We start from the raw sequence: 15855 nt of genomic DNA, 5'->3' as shown, positions 1-15855 counted from the left end.
CTAGCACATCCAGATGCATCCTCTTTGCTGTCTCAGCCAGTTCTACCTTCTTTCTTCCATAAGCCCCATTAATATTGATAGCTCCCCATTGAATTCCATTACGTTCGCCAAGTTGTTTCCAAGGAGTCCATCGCCTGTCAAATGGGAGTGGGACTCCATTACTCCCATGGGTCCGAGGCTTGCTTAAAGTGTTCTGAGCTCTGTAAATTCATGAAGCAGGATGCTGCCCTACTTGCACATAGTCCAAGTGAGGTTGCTTCTTCCTAATAGCAAAGCTCTGGTTTTCGTTTATACAGTAACTTTTACCTGAATATTTTAGGCAGTTTACTAACAATCTCTGCCTGGAAATAAATGTTTCTGTATATGTAAATTGTAGCTTTACAAAGTTTAAATGTACATAAAAGATTTACAATGGAATGAATTATAATACAAATTTTCTGTTATGTTGGTTAGCGTTTTTGAGGGATCAATTTTATATACCTACAATTCATAAGTGACACACAGACTATATTACTGCACAATACAGGTAATATTTACAGTATTTACAGTCTGCACCGTGTTATGCCTTTTGCAGCTGTTCATTATGATACATACGGAAACAGATCATGTTATACAAACTGTCTCAGCTTCGCATAATTTGTATGATTCCATTCTGAAACGCAATCGTTTTCTTGGTATGTATGTATGGTACACATCATTTTACACTTTGCCATCAGGGATATAAGCTTCCGAAAATTTTCCCAACAGATGGACAAATACTGGATTTATCTTGTACATTTTGGGAGGAATTTGTCCATTATTCACCTCTTTGTCAGAAATATGTAAAACGCTGTGGAGGAAAATCTAATAATAATAATAATAATAATAATAATAATAATAATAATAATAATAATAATAATAATAATAATAATAATAACAATAATAACAACAATATCAATAACAACAATAATAACAATAACAACAACTTGTCAGCGTCTGTACTCCGAGTCTGAGCGGCTGCCTCAGAAAACCTTCAGGAACTCACCCACCTGATTGTACTCCGATCTCTCGGGATCAACCCAATCGCTTGAGAACAAGCACACCATGATTCGTGCAAGTAAGAACAACACTACTCCAGGTGGTAACCAATCCACCCGCCAACTGAAAACGAAGGCGGCAACCGGCCACTCGGATTCTGGAGGAGCCGGGCTGACACGAAAGAGAGTCGGAGCTCTCTGGCAAACTTCCCACTAAAACACCCTTCTACAACATCGGCACGCTAAACATAAACACACTCCTACAAGTAGGAAAACTTCTCAGATTAACATCAGAATTAGATCAGCAAAAAATCCAGCTACTCGCCGTACAAGAGACCAGACTCACCGAGTCGGAGACGTCAGAATATGGTAACTATCGCATTTTCAAGAGCAAAACTACACGAACAGTAGGAAAAGCCACACCAATGTTAGGCATGGCCTTTTTCGTACACAAAAAGATCGTGAACTCCGTAGAAGAGATCATACCCATAAACAACAGACTAATGACCTTACGACTTCGCTGTGCAAATCGCCACTACACCTTTGTAAATGCCCACGCACCCACCAACGACTGCAAAGATCAGAAACAAACAGAAAACTTCTGGAACAAACTTGAAACCACACTCATCAAAATACCTGAAAAAGACACCATCATTCTCCTCGGCGATTTCAACGGTAAAATTGGTAAAGAAAAGTGCTACAGAAAAAAAAAGCAGGAAGATTCTCAGCACACGAAAAGACCAACAAAAATGGCAAATGCCTCATCGAGCTCTGTCAACAACACGACCTGAAAATCATGTCAACATCCCTACGGAAAAACACCAATAAGCTCTTCACATGGGAATCACCCAACACCTGCTGCGGCAAACACCAGATCGATCATGTCGCCATCTCCTTCCCAGCACTAAAAGAAGTACACAACGTTCAAGTCCGCAGAGGAGCCAACATTGACTCGGACCATCACCTAACAAGAATCAAAGTGAAATTTACCCCAAAACGCTTCTGCCACAAATCCAAGGCAAACAAAAAATTGGACACAGCACAAATAAAAACATCAAACCTCAGGGAAACGTGGGCAAAAATCCCAGCCAAAACTTGGAACGAATTCCATGAGAAAATCATGAAGAGTGCATCAGAGCGAATCCCACTATAGAAAAAGAGCAGACACCCGTTTTGGAACACCGAATGTGACCAAGCCATATTGAATAGAAAAAACGCATACCAGAAGTTCATCAGCAACCGTACACCTGAAAACGAAGAAAAATTCTGCGAAGTCCGCAGACAGACCTCTAAACTCATCAGACAAACCAAGAGGAAATACCTGGAGGACCAACTGAAATCGGCCGAACAGGACTTCCGCAACAGATTAAATGGGTACACGCCCAAGAACCTCTGCTTCAGAAAACAAAACGGAAAATTGGCACTCACAGATGACGAAAACACCAAGGAACTCGCGAGATACTTCGAGTCACTACTCAACTGCCCAGAACCAATGGAAAGGTTTCCACTTAAACCCCACCCGAACCCAAACCCAGACTCATCCCCACCTACACAAGAGGAAATACACCGACACATACAACGACTGAAAAACAACAAGGCATCCGGAGACGACGGCATTGTAGCAGAGCTTCTTAAACATCTAGGAAAGAATTCTCTTCAAGAACTCACACAAATCATACAAGAAATTTGGACAATGGAAAAACTACCAGAAAATTGGACAAATGCCCTCCTCGTTCCACTCCACAAAAAAGGTGACCGAACAGATGTGAACAATTACAGGGGAATTTCCCTGGTGCAAGTCACATACAAAATCCTCTCTGCAGTCCTCCTACAAAGAACACAGGAACAACTAGAACCACTCATAGGCAAATACCAAGCGGGCTTCAGGCCCCACAGATCCTGTGCAGAACAGATACTCAACCTGAAAACCATCTTGAAACGACACACAAGAAAACAACCCACAATCTGCACCTTCGTAGACTTCCAGAAAGCATACGACTCCACTGACCGGCAATCCCTCTTCCAAACACTGAGTGAGTACGGACTGGACAACAAGACTCAAAAAATCATCAGACTAACTCTCACCAACACAATCTCCCAAGTAAAATTCATGGGAAATATATCTGAAAAATTTCAGATAAAAACCGGTGTCCGACAAGAAGATGGACTTTCCCCACTACTCTTTAACATAGCCCTGGACAAAATCATGAGAGAATGGGAACAAGCTCTAAAAGCTCAAGGAAATTGGCAACCATTAAGTATGACAAGAAAACATGTAAAAATCTCCTGTCTCGCTTTCGCAGATGATCTCGCAATCCTTGCAACAAACGAACAACAGGCAATCAGCCAAATCGAAACCCTCAAGGAATGCTCAAAAAAATTCGGCCTTCAAATCTCCTTCTCAAAAACCAAGGTCATGTGCAACCACTGCAGCCTCCAGAATTTGAACACGAAATTTGGCACAATCGAAAAAGTAACTGAGTTCCGATATCTCGGAGAAATTATAGTACCAACAGGAAAAGAACAGAAGGCCCTCGAGGTCCGCATCCAGAAAATGAAAAGAGCCCTCGGCCGAACGCAAAACATTTACGACAAAAAATGCCTTTCAATCTTCACCAAAATTCGACATTACAACACAGTGATCAAACCTGAAATACTATACGCGAGTGAAACACTGGATCTCAACAGGAAAGCAGTACTTGAAGACATCCTGAAAGAGGAACGTAAAATCATCAGAAAAATTCTCGGCCCAAAACTGACTGACGAAGGATATAGACTGCAATCTCGTACAAAAACCGAGAAGCTCTCAAACCTTGCGGCCGACATCAGAAAAAGACGCCTGAAATTTTACGGACACATCAAACGCCTTCCAGAAAACAGACTGACAAGAATCTTACTTGAGGCAACAGAAAACATCAAAATAAATAGGTGGACAACGGAAATCAGCCAAGACCTGGAAAAATCAGGAATCAAAGTGGCCTACATCGCAAACCGAACCTGCTACAGAACGAAAATCAACAAGTGGGAAGTAGAGTCAGAGAGAAACCACAAGAAGAACACAGAAGCTAAGTGGACAGAAGAAGGAAGAACCGCGATGAGAGAACAACTGAAGGCTGCCTGGCAAAGAAGGAAATGCACAACTTCTAAGCGAGCTTTGCGTGATCAGTTTTCTGGTCTTTTTCGCATCTAATAATAATAATAATAATAATAACAACAATAATAACAACAATAATAATACTATTGGCTTTAGGTCCCACTAACTACTTTTATGGCTTTCAGAAACACTGAGGTGCCGAAATTTAGTCCCACAGGAAGCGCAAAGGTATTGAGTCCCGGAAAATAACATCTGTAACAACTAAGAAAGAAGACCAACAAAAAATAGAAACCATGGCAGCAGCAGAAATATTCAGAGAAGACAGAGTTCCACAGCCCCGAAAACGTGTGTAACAGTGATCAGAGTGGGTTCAACCTGGAGATGTGAACAGGAAGGACACCGACTTTAAAAGGGAAAAAAATCAGTTACTGCCACAGTGCAATCTGTGATTGTGGTGTCCACCACACACAGTTATACCATAATGCTGACAGTATGGCAAGTGGTGAACTTATGGGGCCTTAATGCATCATTTTAAGAGAGTCGAAAGGTGTGTGTGGTATGATAGTGTAAAAGAACATGTTTTTGCATATTCATCTTGGTTGCACTAAGGACAGAAAAATGGGATCTATACAAGTGAATGAATCGTTTAATGGCGCATTCAAGCAAAATACACCGTCTGGTAATGTCGTGCTCATTCCGGATTTCTTTTCTGGACATAAATATAAATAAAATGAAGATACCATACAGCTGATGATGATCCCTTCTGGTGCCACAGCTTACTGTCAACCACGAGATGTATATGTATACGGGTTTAGAGTGTGGGAGGTTTTGTATGTAGATTATCTGACACTGTTCGATTATTGAATTTGGATATCGTTTTGATGCAGAGAAACATCATCTTGAAAATTCAATCTCTGATATACCACCAACCGTCGTCTCATGTTCGTCCCATGTAGCAATATGACTGGTACTGAAGCCAGTACTTTTCCAAAAAGTTGGGAGCCTTTGAACATCCTGTGCAATATTATTTTGACAGCGGTAATTTAAAATGTTCCACTTGCCCTTATCCTCACTTCGTTAGGTGTAGTTTGTGTAGAACCGCTTTGTGCTATCATCATTTCTACCATGAGCATCACCGTTGCAGAAACTATAAGGAGTAACTTGCTTTGTGTGCAATGTCCCCTCTTATACTGATCGACCTTTATTTTCACCATAATCTTATTCTATTGCTTTTATTGACCCACAATCAATACAGGAATTTAATGATTTCTGTTAAAGCCACCACATCATTTTTGCAACATGTTATACAATTATTAATGGTTTAAAAAGAGATCAGTGGCACAGTCCCTCAATGAGTGAACCCAGCACATGCTGCAGTCCTGTGAAGCCATGTGCGCTAATTCAAACATGTGAACTTTAACACTTTCTGTAGGTTGCACAAGTTGATTTCCAAAAGAAATGTTTTGGCAACTGTGTTATTCTTTGCTCATTTAACATGTGTGCAAAATTTAAGTAACACCCGTGATTCCCAAGTACGCGCTCTTCCCTTGTTACAGCACTCACCCACTTTGAATGACTATTTTAGTACAGTTTGAAACAAGAAAAGAAAATATATTTTGTAGGAAAAATCTTTACAAACTATAGAAGAGTCACGTGAGTGTGAAGTTATGTTTGCCAGGAAAAGTCTGAAACTAGAGAACAAATTTGCGACGCCTCAAGTTCCTCATACAGTATTTCATTGACAAAAATTGTTATTGCCTAACCCTACAACACACTGCAAGACAAAACGACAACAATTTGCTCTTTGAGATCAATTTTCCTTCTTACGATGTTCAATAGGATTTCAGACACCGTCTCACTGTTTCCACTATTAGAAATTCATAGGTACAGTGAGACACTTTCCTTTTATTTTATTTTTTTAAATGAAAGAAGATACAATAAAATACAACTGTACCACTTTGCATATAATTATGCACATTACACATTAACATAAGGTATTATACAATTTTTTTTAAAAATATAATTTATTTTTAATTTTTGTTTCTCACTGTTACCACTCCCTCCCTAATCTTTTTCTGGACACTGAAATGAAGTTATTTTATCGTACATGTGCGATCAAGTAAGTTCAGCACACACTTCATGGTTTTCTGTATTACATCACTGCCTTCATAAGTTGGCTGTAAACATTTCTCAACTCATACATAAAAGCTTACCTTTGGCCCTTGTTATGTAAATAACTACTCTGCTCCCTTAGACAATTTGTGGCCCAATATACATTATAACCTTCACCATGTACTTCAGAAGGCATAAAATTATTAAACATAATACCAAAAGGGTAGGGCCTACATACTACAGCAATGTAAATGGAGAAATCCCAACAATTCTAATACGTTGTACACAACCTTATTTCTTTTTAATATGTTTGTTTCCAAAGAATCCTCATCTTTCCACTCATGCAAAAAAGGTCCATTCTACATACAAGCTGCACAAATAACTAGTAAAAGCAAGGATATTGTAGGAATATCCTTTTAGTCCATTCTACCAACATAGAGGAAACCTATGACTATACAACTGTGATCTTGAAATGGTTCACATTATGAGTGGCAAATACTGTAGAGATACCTGAAAGTGTTTGGGTTAGTTACACTGAAACCTTGTTAGTGGGTTCCTCATTAACATGATTTCCCGCTTAGCACGTCGTAAGTTCGAAGTTCCGATTCTCATCACGTTAAAAATGTATATATATCGCATCATGAAGTTTCGCTATTACCGCTTAGTATGATTACGTATTTCCTAGCCCTGAAAATGTTATTTGTCATTCCTTCTGAAAAAATGTGATTTCCAACTTGGGTAAGAAAGAGTCCTCACCACAGTTGCGTGATAACTGCAAAAGGCCTTGAATTTCTGAACTTCACAGGATAAGTTGCACCTTTGGGAAGCAAGCTGTTAGCCTCAGGAATGTTCAGTTTTGCTTGCCGGTTAGCAGCGAGAAAGCTGAATAACACAGTGAGCCTATTTGTGCTTGTATTTCACATTCCATTCATAAATCAGAAATTTATTTTGTGTTGAGTGGTACAGTGAAGAGTAGCAAATATTTGTAGCCCGATAGCCTACATCTGGATTAGGAACGTAATCGTGTGAAGTTGACTAGCTTAGTGCATACTTGTCTTGTGACAGCCTAGTTAATGGATTCGGAAAAGGTCGTGAAATTCCTTACTAATAAAGACAAAATTAAAATCTATAATAAAGTGGACTGGCACATGCAACTTTAAACATGCAGAGGTAGCGCGAATGTCTAAATTCACCCCTTTGAGTTTTGACTCGATCATTCAAGTTAGTCTGATCGAAGTTTTGTTGATCAAAATGGTGGCCAAAGTCGCAACCGCACACAGTCGAGTGTAACCTCCAATTCATTGTCTAAGAGTGAGACCAGAAAAATAATGTTTAATAACCCACTGGCCCAAAATACAAGGCTTCTACTACCATTTGTTTTAGAAAGTTTGATCTGCAATAAACAATAATACTTGATATTTTCATGGGTCCCCTGCAAATGTCATATTTGATGTCCTTTATCCCCACACCTTTCAGTGCACTACTATTATTTTATAATCCATAATGGAAAAATGTTTCCATATTTGTTCTCTCGTGTTTTTCACACCTTTTAATAGCCTTCTCTTATCTATAGAAATGGTAGATATAGTTTTCACTGTACACGCGGATACACGACGTAAAGTGCCGCCATATCGGAAAAATATTATCTAGTGTTTCCATATCCCTGTTGGATAGGTTTTATTTATGTATTCAGTAGTACGTTTTCTCGCTTAACACATATTTTTTGTCCGCAACAGAAATGTCATAACAAGGTTTTACTGTATATACAGAGTTCAGGGAATTCTGTTGCTTTCTCACGGAGACATACAAAATTAGTAAAATTAAACACTGAATATATGTCTCCTTGAGACATATATTTCATAATAAAATGAAACACTGAACATTTTTTGGAAATTTGGACAAACATGATCAGAAGTTCGAGTATATAAGTAAAAAGCTAAAATTAATGACTAAGTTAAGAGGAGATATATTTACTGGACCGATAATTCATGAGAATGCAAGTAAAAAATACTTTGTACATCTGCTAACAAACTTCAAAAGGAGAGCATGAACTGCCATGGAAATAAAAAATTCAATACCTAGAAGCAATTTACTACAAATCTTGTGAAGTCATATGAGCCCTTGGTATGAAATATGTTTCTGATATTCATTCCTTATACCCCTGTTTGGATTTCCTACCTTCCTAACTTCAGTTATGATGACCTTGAAGTAAAATGATTCCATCATAATATTTCTGCATGGCAGAAAAGATAAGCCAGAAAGTCGATACAAAACATGTTAACTGTATGACACTTTACACAAGTTTTCCTGGTGGTAGTAATAAATAAAAATTCTTACAGGAGAAATTCTAAGCATTACAGTAAGTTAAAGTAAAATTATTCCATCATAATATTTCTGCATGGGAGAAAAGATATGCCAGAAAGTCACCACAAAACATGTTAGCTGCATGACACTTTATTTCAAGTACCTGTAATCAATTTAAAAAACTCTCAGATGATTTACAAATTGCAGACTTGTTTTTATAACAAGTTTCACAAGTTAAGTCACATATGATGTTGAAATAAGAGTTACTGACCAAAATTTGAACTTTATCATTCTAAATTACAAATATACTTATTTGCTGAGCATATCTCTTATGTGCAACTTATCAATCTATTCATTCATTATCTTCAAGCCCCTATGCATAACCTGAGTAGCCAATATTACAGATCAAGTGGTATTTAAAACATATTGGGCCTGCAATTGTTTCCACTGAGCAAACTAAATTTTTATACCATGACTCCCAATATTTTCATATGTCAATTTATCAGCAAGAAATTGTACTGACCTTCTAAGCAATGGCTGTAAATGCAAGATAAATCACAAATAATTAAAAATAAATCATAATTCATGTCTTACCTCCTGTGCTTTCACACTCATAAATAGCCACACAGAGGTTGACATATCTAGAATCTGGATCATTCTTAGAAGGCCTAGTGAATGATTTTCCATATTTGTATGCACAGGCGATTCGGCCACTGTAGGCTGCACTGATGTTTAATGGCTGCCCTAAAAAAATAAAAAAAAAGTAAACTGTAACAACTTGAGGGAAAATACATAAAGATTAGGCCTATATGAAGAAAAGAAAGAAAAAACATCCTATAATATGAATGTTAAAGTCCCCTATAAGGATCTTGATGTTATTCATATTTATTTTATTTATTGTCTGATCAAGGAGATCCCAGAAATTATCGACTTCTTGCATCGTTTTTGTTAGGACATTTTTTTCATTGGTAGGGGCATGAGCATTTATGATGGGGTAAAGTTTGTTTGTGGTTTGTACAGTTAGAATTGCAATTCTCGGTGACACTGCTTTAAAATCAATTACAGAACCTATTATTTTCAAATTTACCTGTACCAAATTGGGGGCAATGCTTCATGACCTTTTGGCCTGGCTTGCCATTGTACACTTTACAACCTTGAGATTCAAACGGATCTTCTGTTAAATTTCTCATTTCTTGGAGACCTACCAAAAGAATAATTTAATTATCTAATTCATCAAAGAAGTTCTCAAGGTTCCGGTTTTCTGTACGGAGTTCATATTGTGCATCGCAATGTAGTTGATATGCTTATGTTTGAATCTATGTTTGTGTGCTTGGTTATATGTATGTATTTCTGAGTGTTCAAATTCATTCTTGTCTTTTAGGTGACTACCCACCGAATCCGATGTAGTCTTCTCCATCCTTAAGGGGTTAGACAGTAGAATTCTTTTACTAAAAGACTTTACCATATATGACTATCAAAGGTTATCAACCTTAAGTGGAGCAAGCTCCGATTTACAACTACGATTGTCAGCCACAGAGAACATTTATTCAGCCACCACTAACATGTGAAACAGATGCTGATGAGGTACCACCACTAACATGTGGAACTGTTGTGCCCTTTATTGCCTCAAGATGTTTATACTAACAGAAATGGCTGAAGACTAATAGAAATTCACAGAATCATGGACTAATCTCCGAATCTACATATTTTAAAAGGAAACCACCACACAAACTTAAAACTTGGAAACATTCTGATTGGACTAAAGGGGAATGGCAGCTAGATCACGTACGTTTGGACAAATTCTTTCACAGGGAAATCCACAATGTCTAAGTTCTAAGAGGAACGGACATTGGTTCAGATCATTACTTTATAAATTTACTCCATTAAGAGAAAAAAAAAAAAAAAAAAAGACAAAATAGAGTTGGAGAGAAAAGGACATACGACTCTGATCAATTAATACAGAATGCCCAGTATCGGCAAAGAACAGGAACTACAAGACTACTAGACAATTTAGAAGAATGGAAACTGCAGATGATTAAGATGATAAACCCACCTACAGCAAAGGAAGTTGAAACAGCGCTTAAGGAAATGAACTACAAAGCCTGTGGAGAAGACCAGGTTTTTGCAAGAGATGTGGAAATACACTGGCATTGCGACTCTGGCATCCCTCCATATGATATTACAAAAGATTTGGATACCAGAGAAATTCCCAGAATAATGGACAACAGCTATAATTAATTCAATTCATATGAAAGGCGAAAGAAATCATCCAGACAACTATAAGGTACAGTAGAAGTCCGCTATAGCGAGTACAGCATATAACGAGAACTCCGCTATAACGAAGACTTTTTTCTGTCCCTTCAAAATTCCTATATTAAACTGTGTATCGTCCTTCGGTTACAGCGAGAGCCCTATCACTGACACATCCGTTATTACGAGCAATTAACAGCGCACAATTATTTCCGTTACCGATATTTATGCACCCCAGCGATTATATTGCATGCGATCGATTACCTTCGGCATCATTCCTCGCTATGTGCACTAGCGAGTTCTCTCGTCGACATTCGAAGGCGATGTCGGAGTCGATTAGTAATACCCATCGATTGTTATTCCATAAAGAAAATTCGAAATGAAAGAGAACATATTTTCGTAATACATGCGTAAAGAACGTGTCCGATAACGGTTGTTCAACTCGTTAAAAATTAAGGCTGACTAAACGACTGCTTAATTTTGAGGCTAAATACTGCAATTAAGTAAGAATGGGATACACCTTGCGATATGGCAGAGTGCTGAATTGATTTCAGAGGTTAGTTTATATTTTCTCGCGCCTGGTTAAATTACGGAAAGGCTATTATGAAAATTTATAGCGAGAAAATTTCTCTACTGGCGCTTGAAGTGCGTTTTCATCATACGTATAGTACGGTTAAGTTTGGGTAGGTGATGCTGTTTGCAACAAATGCGATCGATCATCTTCGGTACGGAATAGTTTTCTCACTTTGTGCATTTGCGAGCTCTCTCGTCGACATTTAAAGGCGATGTTGGAGTTGATTAGTAATACCCGTCGACTGCTGTTCTGTAAAGAGAATTAAAAAATGAAAGAGGATAACACGTTTTAGTAATAAATGCGTAAATAACGTGGCCGATAGCAGTTGTTAACTCGTTAAAAATAAAAACTGAAGTAAAAGATATCTTGATTTTAATGTTATAAACGGAAATTAAGTAACAATGTGATACATCTCAAGATATGGCAGAGTACATCACTGATTTCAGAAGACATTTCATATCTTCTCGCGTCTCGTTAAATTTCGGAAAGGCTATTTACATGTAAATTTTTTGCGAGTAGGTTATCATTTCTCTACATGCGTTTCAAATATGTTTCCATGATACATATACAGTTATGTTAAAGGACGCCCTTTGAAGAAAACTGAAGTGTTTGGCACAGAAACCTCTGGAGTGATACCGTATTTCTCCGAATCCAAGACATTTTTTCTCAGAATCTCATGCAAAAACTCGAGGGTTGTCTTGCATTCGCGGCCTGACAGTAAGTTAATGGATACCACTGGCAACTACCGTGGTAACCACGCTGTTTCTTTTCACACACGCACAAAACTCGTTGACAACAAACAACTGCCTCTTTACTATAGCCTACATCGCTAGCCGCAACAACCGGTTGTACAGTGCCTGTGTGTAACGTCACTGGATCTCAGGAAATAGTGAAGAGAGTATGGCTTTCTATTAGCTTCTACAAAAATGTTTCTCAAATCTGCAGAATGGCATCAAAACATGCGAGCCTTCAAATTCTTAGATAGGCCATAGCTACTTAGTGGCAGAGTTATTACGCGTCTATTGTACTTGACGCTTAGTAAAATTAAGTTTTATAGACAGCAGGAATATTTTCGTGATGGATAGTCGTATTGTAAAGATACGTGGAAAAGGTATTGCCGGCAAATTTTCAACGGGTTCTAGTCGATATTATGATGCCAAGTTAATGGTTATTAAACACTCGGAAATGTAGAATAATTGTGCAGCCGCACATAGGCCTAACTAAAGCCAATATTTGGCGTTAGCGTGAAGACAAAGAGCTAAAAAATGCGTACCGTACTGTACAAAAAAATTCATTCGGTGGTCCGCAACAAGGACGCTTTAAAGAAGTTGAAGATGAAATTATGAGGCATGTGCACGAACAATGCAAGGGCGGAATGGCCATACCGTGGCGCAATAAACTCGTTCGTTGATTTTCAATGGCCGCGATTAGGCCCATACATCACTAGTCACTGAATTTGGCCGAACCCAGAAAGCAAGACGTGCGTGTAGCGGTAGCCGGTTATATCTGATGCTGAGTAAAAGCAACAGGTTTATAGACAGCAACAATAATTTTCTGGTGGATCATCGTATTGTAGAGGCGCATGGAATAGGTATTGCCGGCAAATTTTACACAGGTTCGCGTCGGTATTATGATGCCAATTTTAAGTTAATGGTCCTTAAACCCACGCAAATAAAAAATAATTGTGCAGCCACAAAAAAATACGGCATGACAAAAGTTAATGTTCGGCGTCTAAAAATAGTCTAAAAACAACAAAGGCATTCATATGATTTTACAAAGTACTTTTTGAGTCTGATTTAAATTTTTTGAAGGAGAAAGTGGGGTTCATCTTGGTTTCGGAGAAATACGGTACTATATTTTTTTAGAATGTAATTAAACATACACTTTCATGTTGTATCGGATTTCGAAAAATAAACAAGTAAGCCATAGTGTGGATATCATCTGTGGAAACACAAGTTTTGAACAAACTTATTGCCGTTTCATGCCGATTTTAATGTGCATGGTGGGTTTTCCGACTTTAATTAAAAAATCGGATATTACGACAATCCGTTATAGCGAGTAATTTTTTCACTGTTATGAATTCTCGCTATAACAGACTTCTACTGTATTTCCATCCTTGACTCCACATATAAGATTTTCACTAAGATACTATATAATCAGATCAAAGAAAACCTTGATCAAGAGTTAGGTGAATACCAGGGAGGCTTCAAACCTTGGAGAATCTGCTTTGAACAAACAATAACTTTGAATCTAGTCGTGGCATATTACAGACAACGAAAGAAGACCTTTCAATAACATTTATAGATTTCAAGAAAGATTACGACTCCATCCACAGACCATCATTATTCAAAATTTTAAGACATTTCGGACTTCACCCAAAGCTAATCAAATTGACTGAACTTTAACTAATACAATCTCTAAAATTAAGTTCAGAGGAGAACTTTCTGAACCATTCTTGGTAACAACTGGTTTAAGACAGGGTGACGGATTGTCACCACTTCTTTTTAACTGTGCACTAGAGTACATTATGAAGGAATGGTACAAGAACAACTCTAAAAATATAAAATTGGAACCTAGAAGAATAACATACATTTGAACTGTCTAGGATTTGCTGCTGATCTAGCTCTTCTGGCCAATGATATTCAGGAAACAAAACAACAAATAAAATCTTTACAGGAAATAGCTCAAAATATTGGTTTGAAAATTTCATTTGAAAACAATAGAAATTATATTAACTCAACTTCCGCTTGTAAACAAAATTAAGCTGGGAGACCAAGAAATAAAAATTGTAGAAAAATTTAAATATTTAAGTGTAATAATCATATACAACTTGAATGAGAAACGAGCATGGCAAAATAGAATAGACAAACTGGTTACAGCACAGCATGTTACCAAGAATACATATACCGTATTTACATGAATATAAAAAAATTGAGGCACGAAATTGGGGTGCAGGTTTTATTTGAGTCAATGTTGGCATTTTCTTCAAAATCAGCCTTCCTAAAGTTTGGGTGCAGGGATTAATCGGTGGTGGGTATTATTCGCGTAAATATGGTAATAAAAAGTGTCTCCTTATAGCAACCAAACTGAAACACTACGAAACAGTCACCTGGCCACAAATTACATATGCATGTGAAAGGAACATTATTCAAAAGAACAAACACAGTTGCAATAGATAGAGTACTCAAGTTAGAAAGGAGAATAGTGAGAACCTGTTTAAATAAAAATTATCAAGTACACAGAGTCAAGAGGAGTGAAACAGGCTTCGGCAGCCAGCGCATTTCCTATCCTTGCCGCTAGATGGGGGCTTTATTCATTCCATTCCTGACCTGGTCAAATGACTGGAAACAGGCTGTGGATTTTCAAGTACACGGAGTCTGGAGACTAGCTTCCAATGAAACAGTTTAAAAAGAAATACCATATTTACGCGAATTATCCCTGCCACCGAATAATCCCCGCACCCTAACTTTAGAAAGGCTGATTTGAAAAATAAATGCCGCACCCCAATTTTGTGTTTCAATTTTTTTTTTAAATGCGGGTATTATTTGCGTAAATACGGTAGAACCTGTGACTAGCACAATGAACAAGAGACGAATATCATTCATAAGCATCTAATACGGTCACCAGAAAATAGAATCAGTAGAAAAATAATAGAAAAATTATGGAAGAGTAAGAGTAAGAATAATATTAGATGGATCACAGAACTTAAAGAAGACATGAGAGTTACATATTACAACAGACGATTTAAAATACAAACAAATACACTCAAGATATTGAAAGATAAACACACAGACTGCAGATGCGAATCAACAACCAGAGAATAGGAAGAGTGATTCCAGAAGCAGAAAGAAAATTAGGTTCAGAAAGGATGAAAGAGTAATGGGCTGACCAAAAAAGAAAAACCTCCATAAACCTGACTAAAGTAGTCCTATGTTGGCTGAAAAATTATTATTAAAATAAATAATATGAATGTTAATATATCATAGCACTTCAGGGTTCCAATAAAATGAGAATGGTATGAGGGTCGTTTATGAGTGAGGCTCTACACAAAAACTTCATTAGATTACTGTACATCAAAACATACAAAGCTAATTTTCTACACAGCTTTCACTAATATCTACACATTTTGTCTACTGCATTAGTAGTTTCTTCACTAAAAAATTTGGACAAGTACATAGCCAATTGCACACACAGTCTTGTACCACTTTGTCACTGGGATATTTCTTTTCATCTAAGTCTTTTTTCCATCTCTTACAGAGATCCAAACAAATGGTAGTCATAAGCTGACAAATCTGAACTACAAGGGGCAAGTGCATTTCTTCCAATTTGGCTTTTATAACAGTAGCATTGTGGAGTCTAGCATTACTGTGAAGGAGTAGGATGCTGCAGATTTAAATTTTGAGTCTTTTGGAAAGACAGGCCTCTCCATAGCACTTATACTACTTGCATAACCACATTCTAACCTACTATAATACCCACTGCTCATTCAAAACAGCGCGTCAGAG

The 15855-nt window shown here is 37.6% G+C and overlaps 1 protein-coding gene across 2 annotated transcripts in view; it reads right to left on the bottom strand.

Moving 5' to 3' along the window:
• The window catches only part of Rbcn-3A (Rabconnectin-3A), a 732274-nt gene that overhangs the window by 505606 nt on the left and 210813 nt on the right, over positions 1–15855 (bottom strand). For both annotated transcript variants that reach the window (XM_067136957.2, XM_067136958.2), the window contains exon 20: positions 9121–9270. In XM_067136957.2, coding sequence (XP_066993058.2) covers positions 9121–9270 — 150 coding nt within the window. The remainder of the gene's footprint in view (positions 1–9120; positions 9271–15855) is intronic.

This window comes from Anabrus simplex, chromosome 1 (genome assembly GCF_040414725.1).
Source record: "Anabrus simplex isolate iqAnaSimp1 chromosome 1, ASM4041472v1, whole genome shotgun sequence".
Taxonomy (NCBI): domain Eukaryota; kingdom Metazoa; phylum Arthropoda; class Insecta; order Orthoptera; family Tettigoniidae; genus Anabrus; species Anabrus simplex.
The sequence above is the reverse complement of the archived record's forward strand: the minus strand, read 5'-3'. Positions and strand labels throughout refer to the sequence as shown.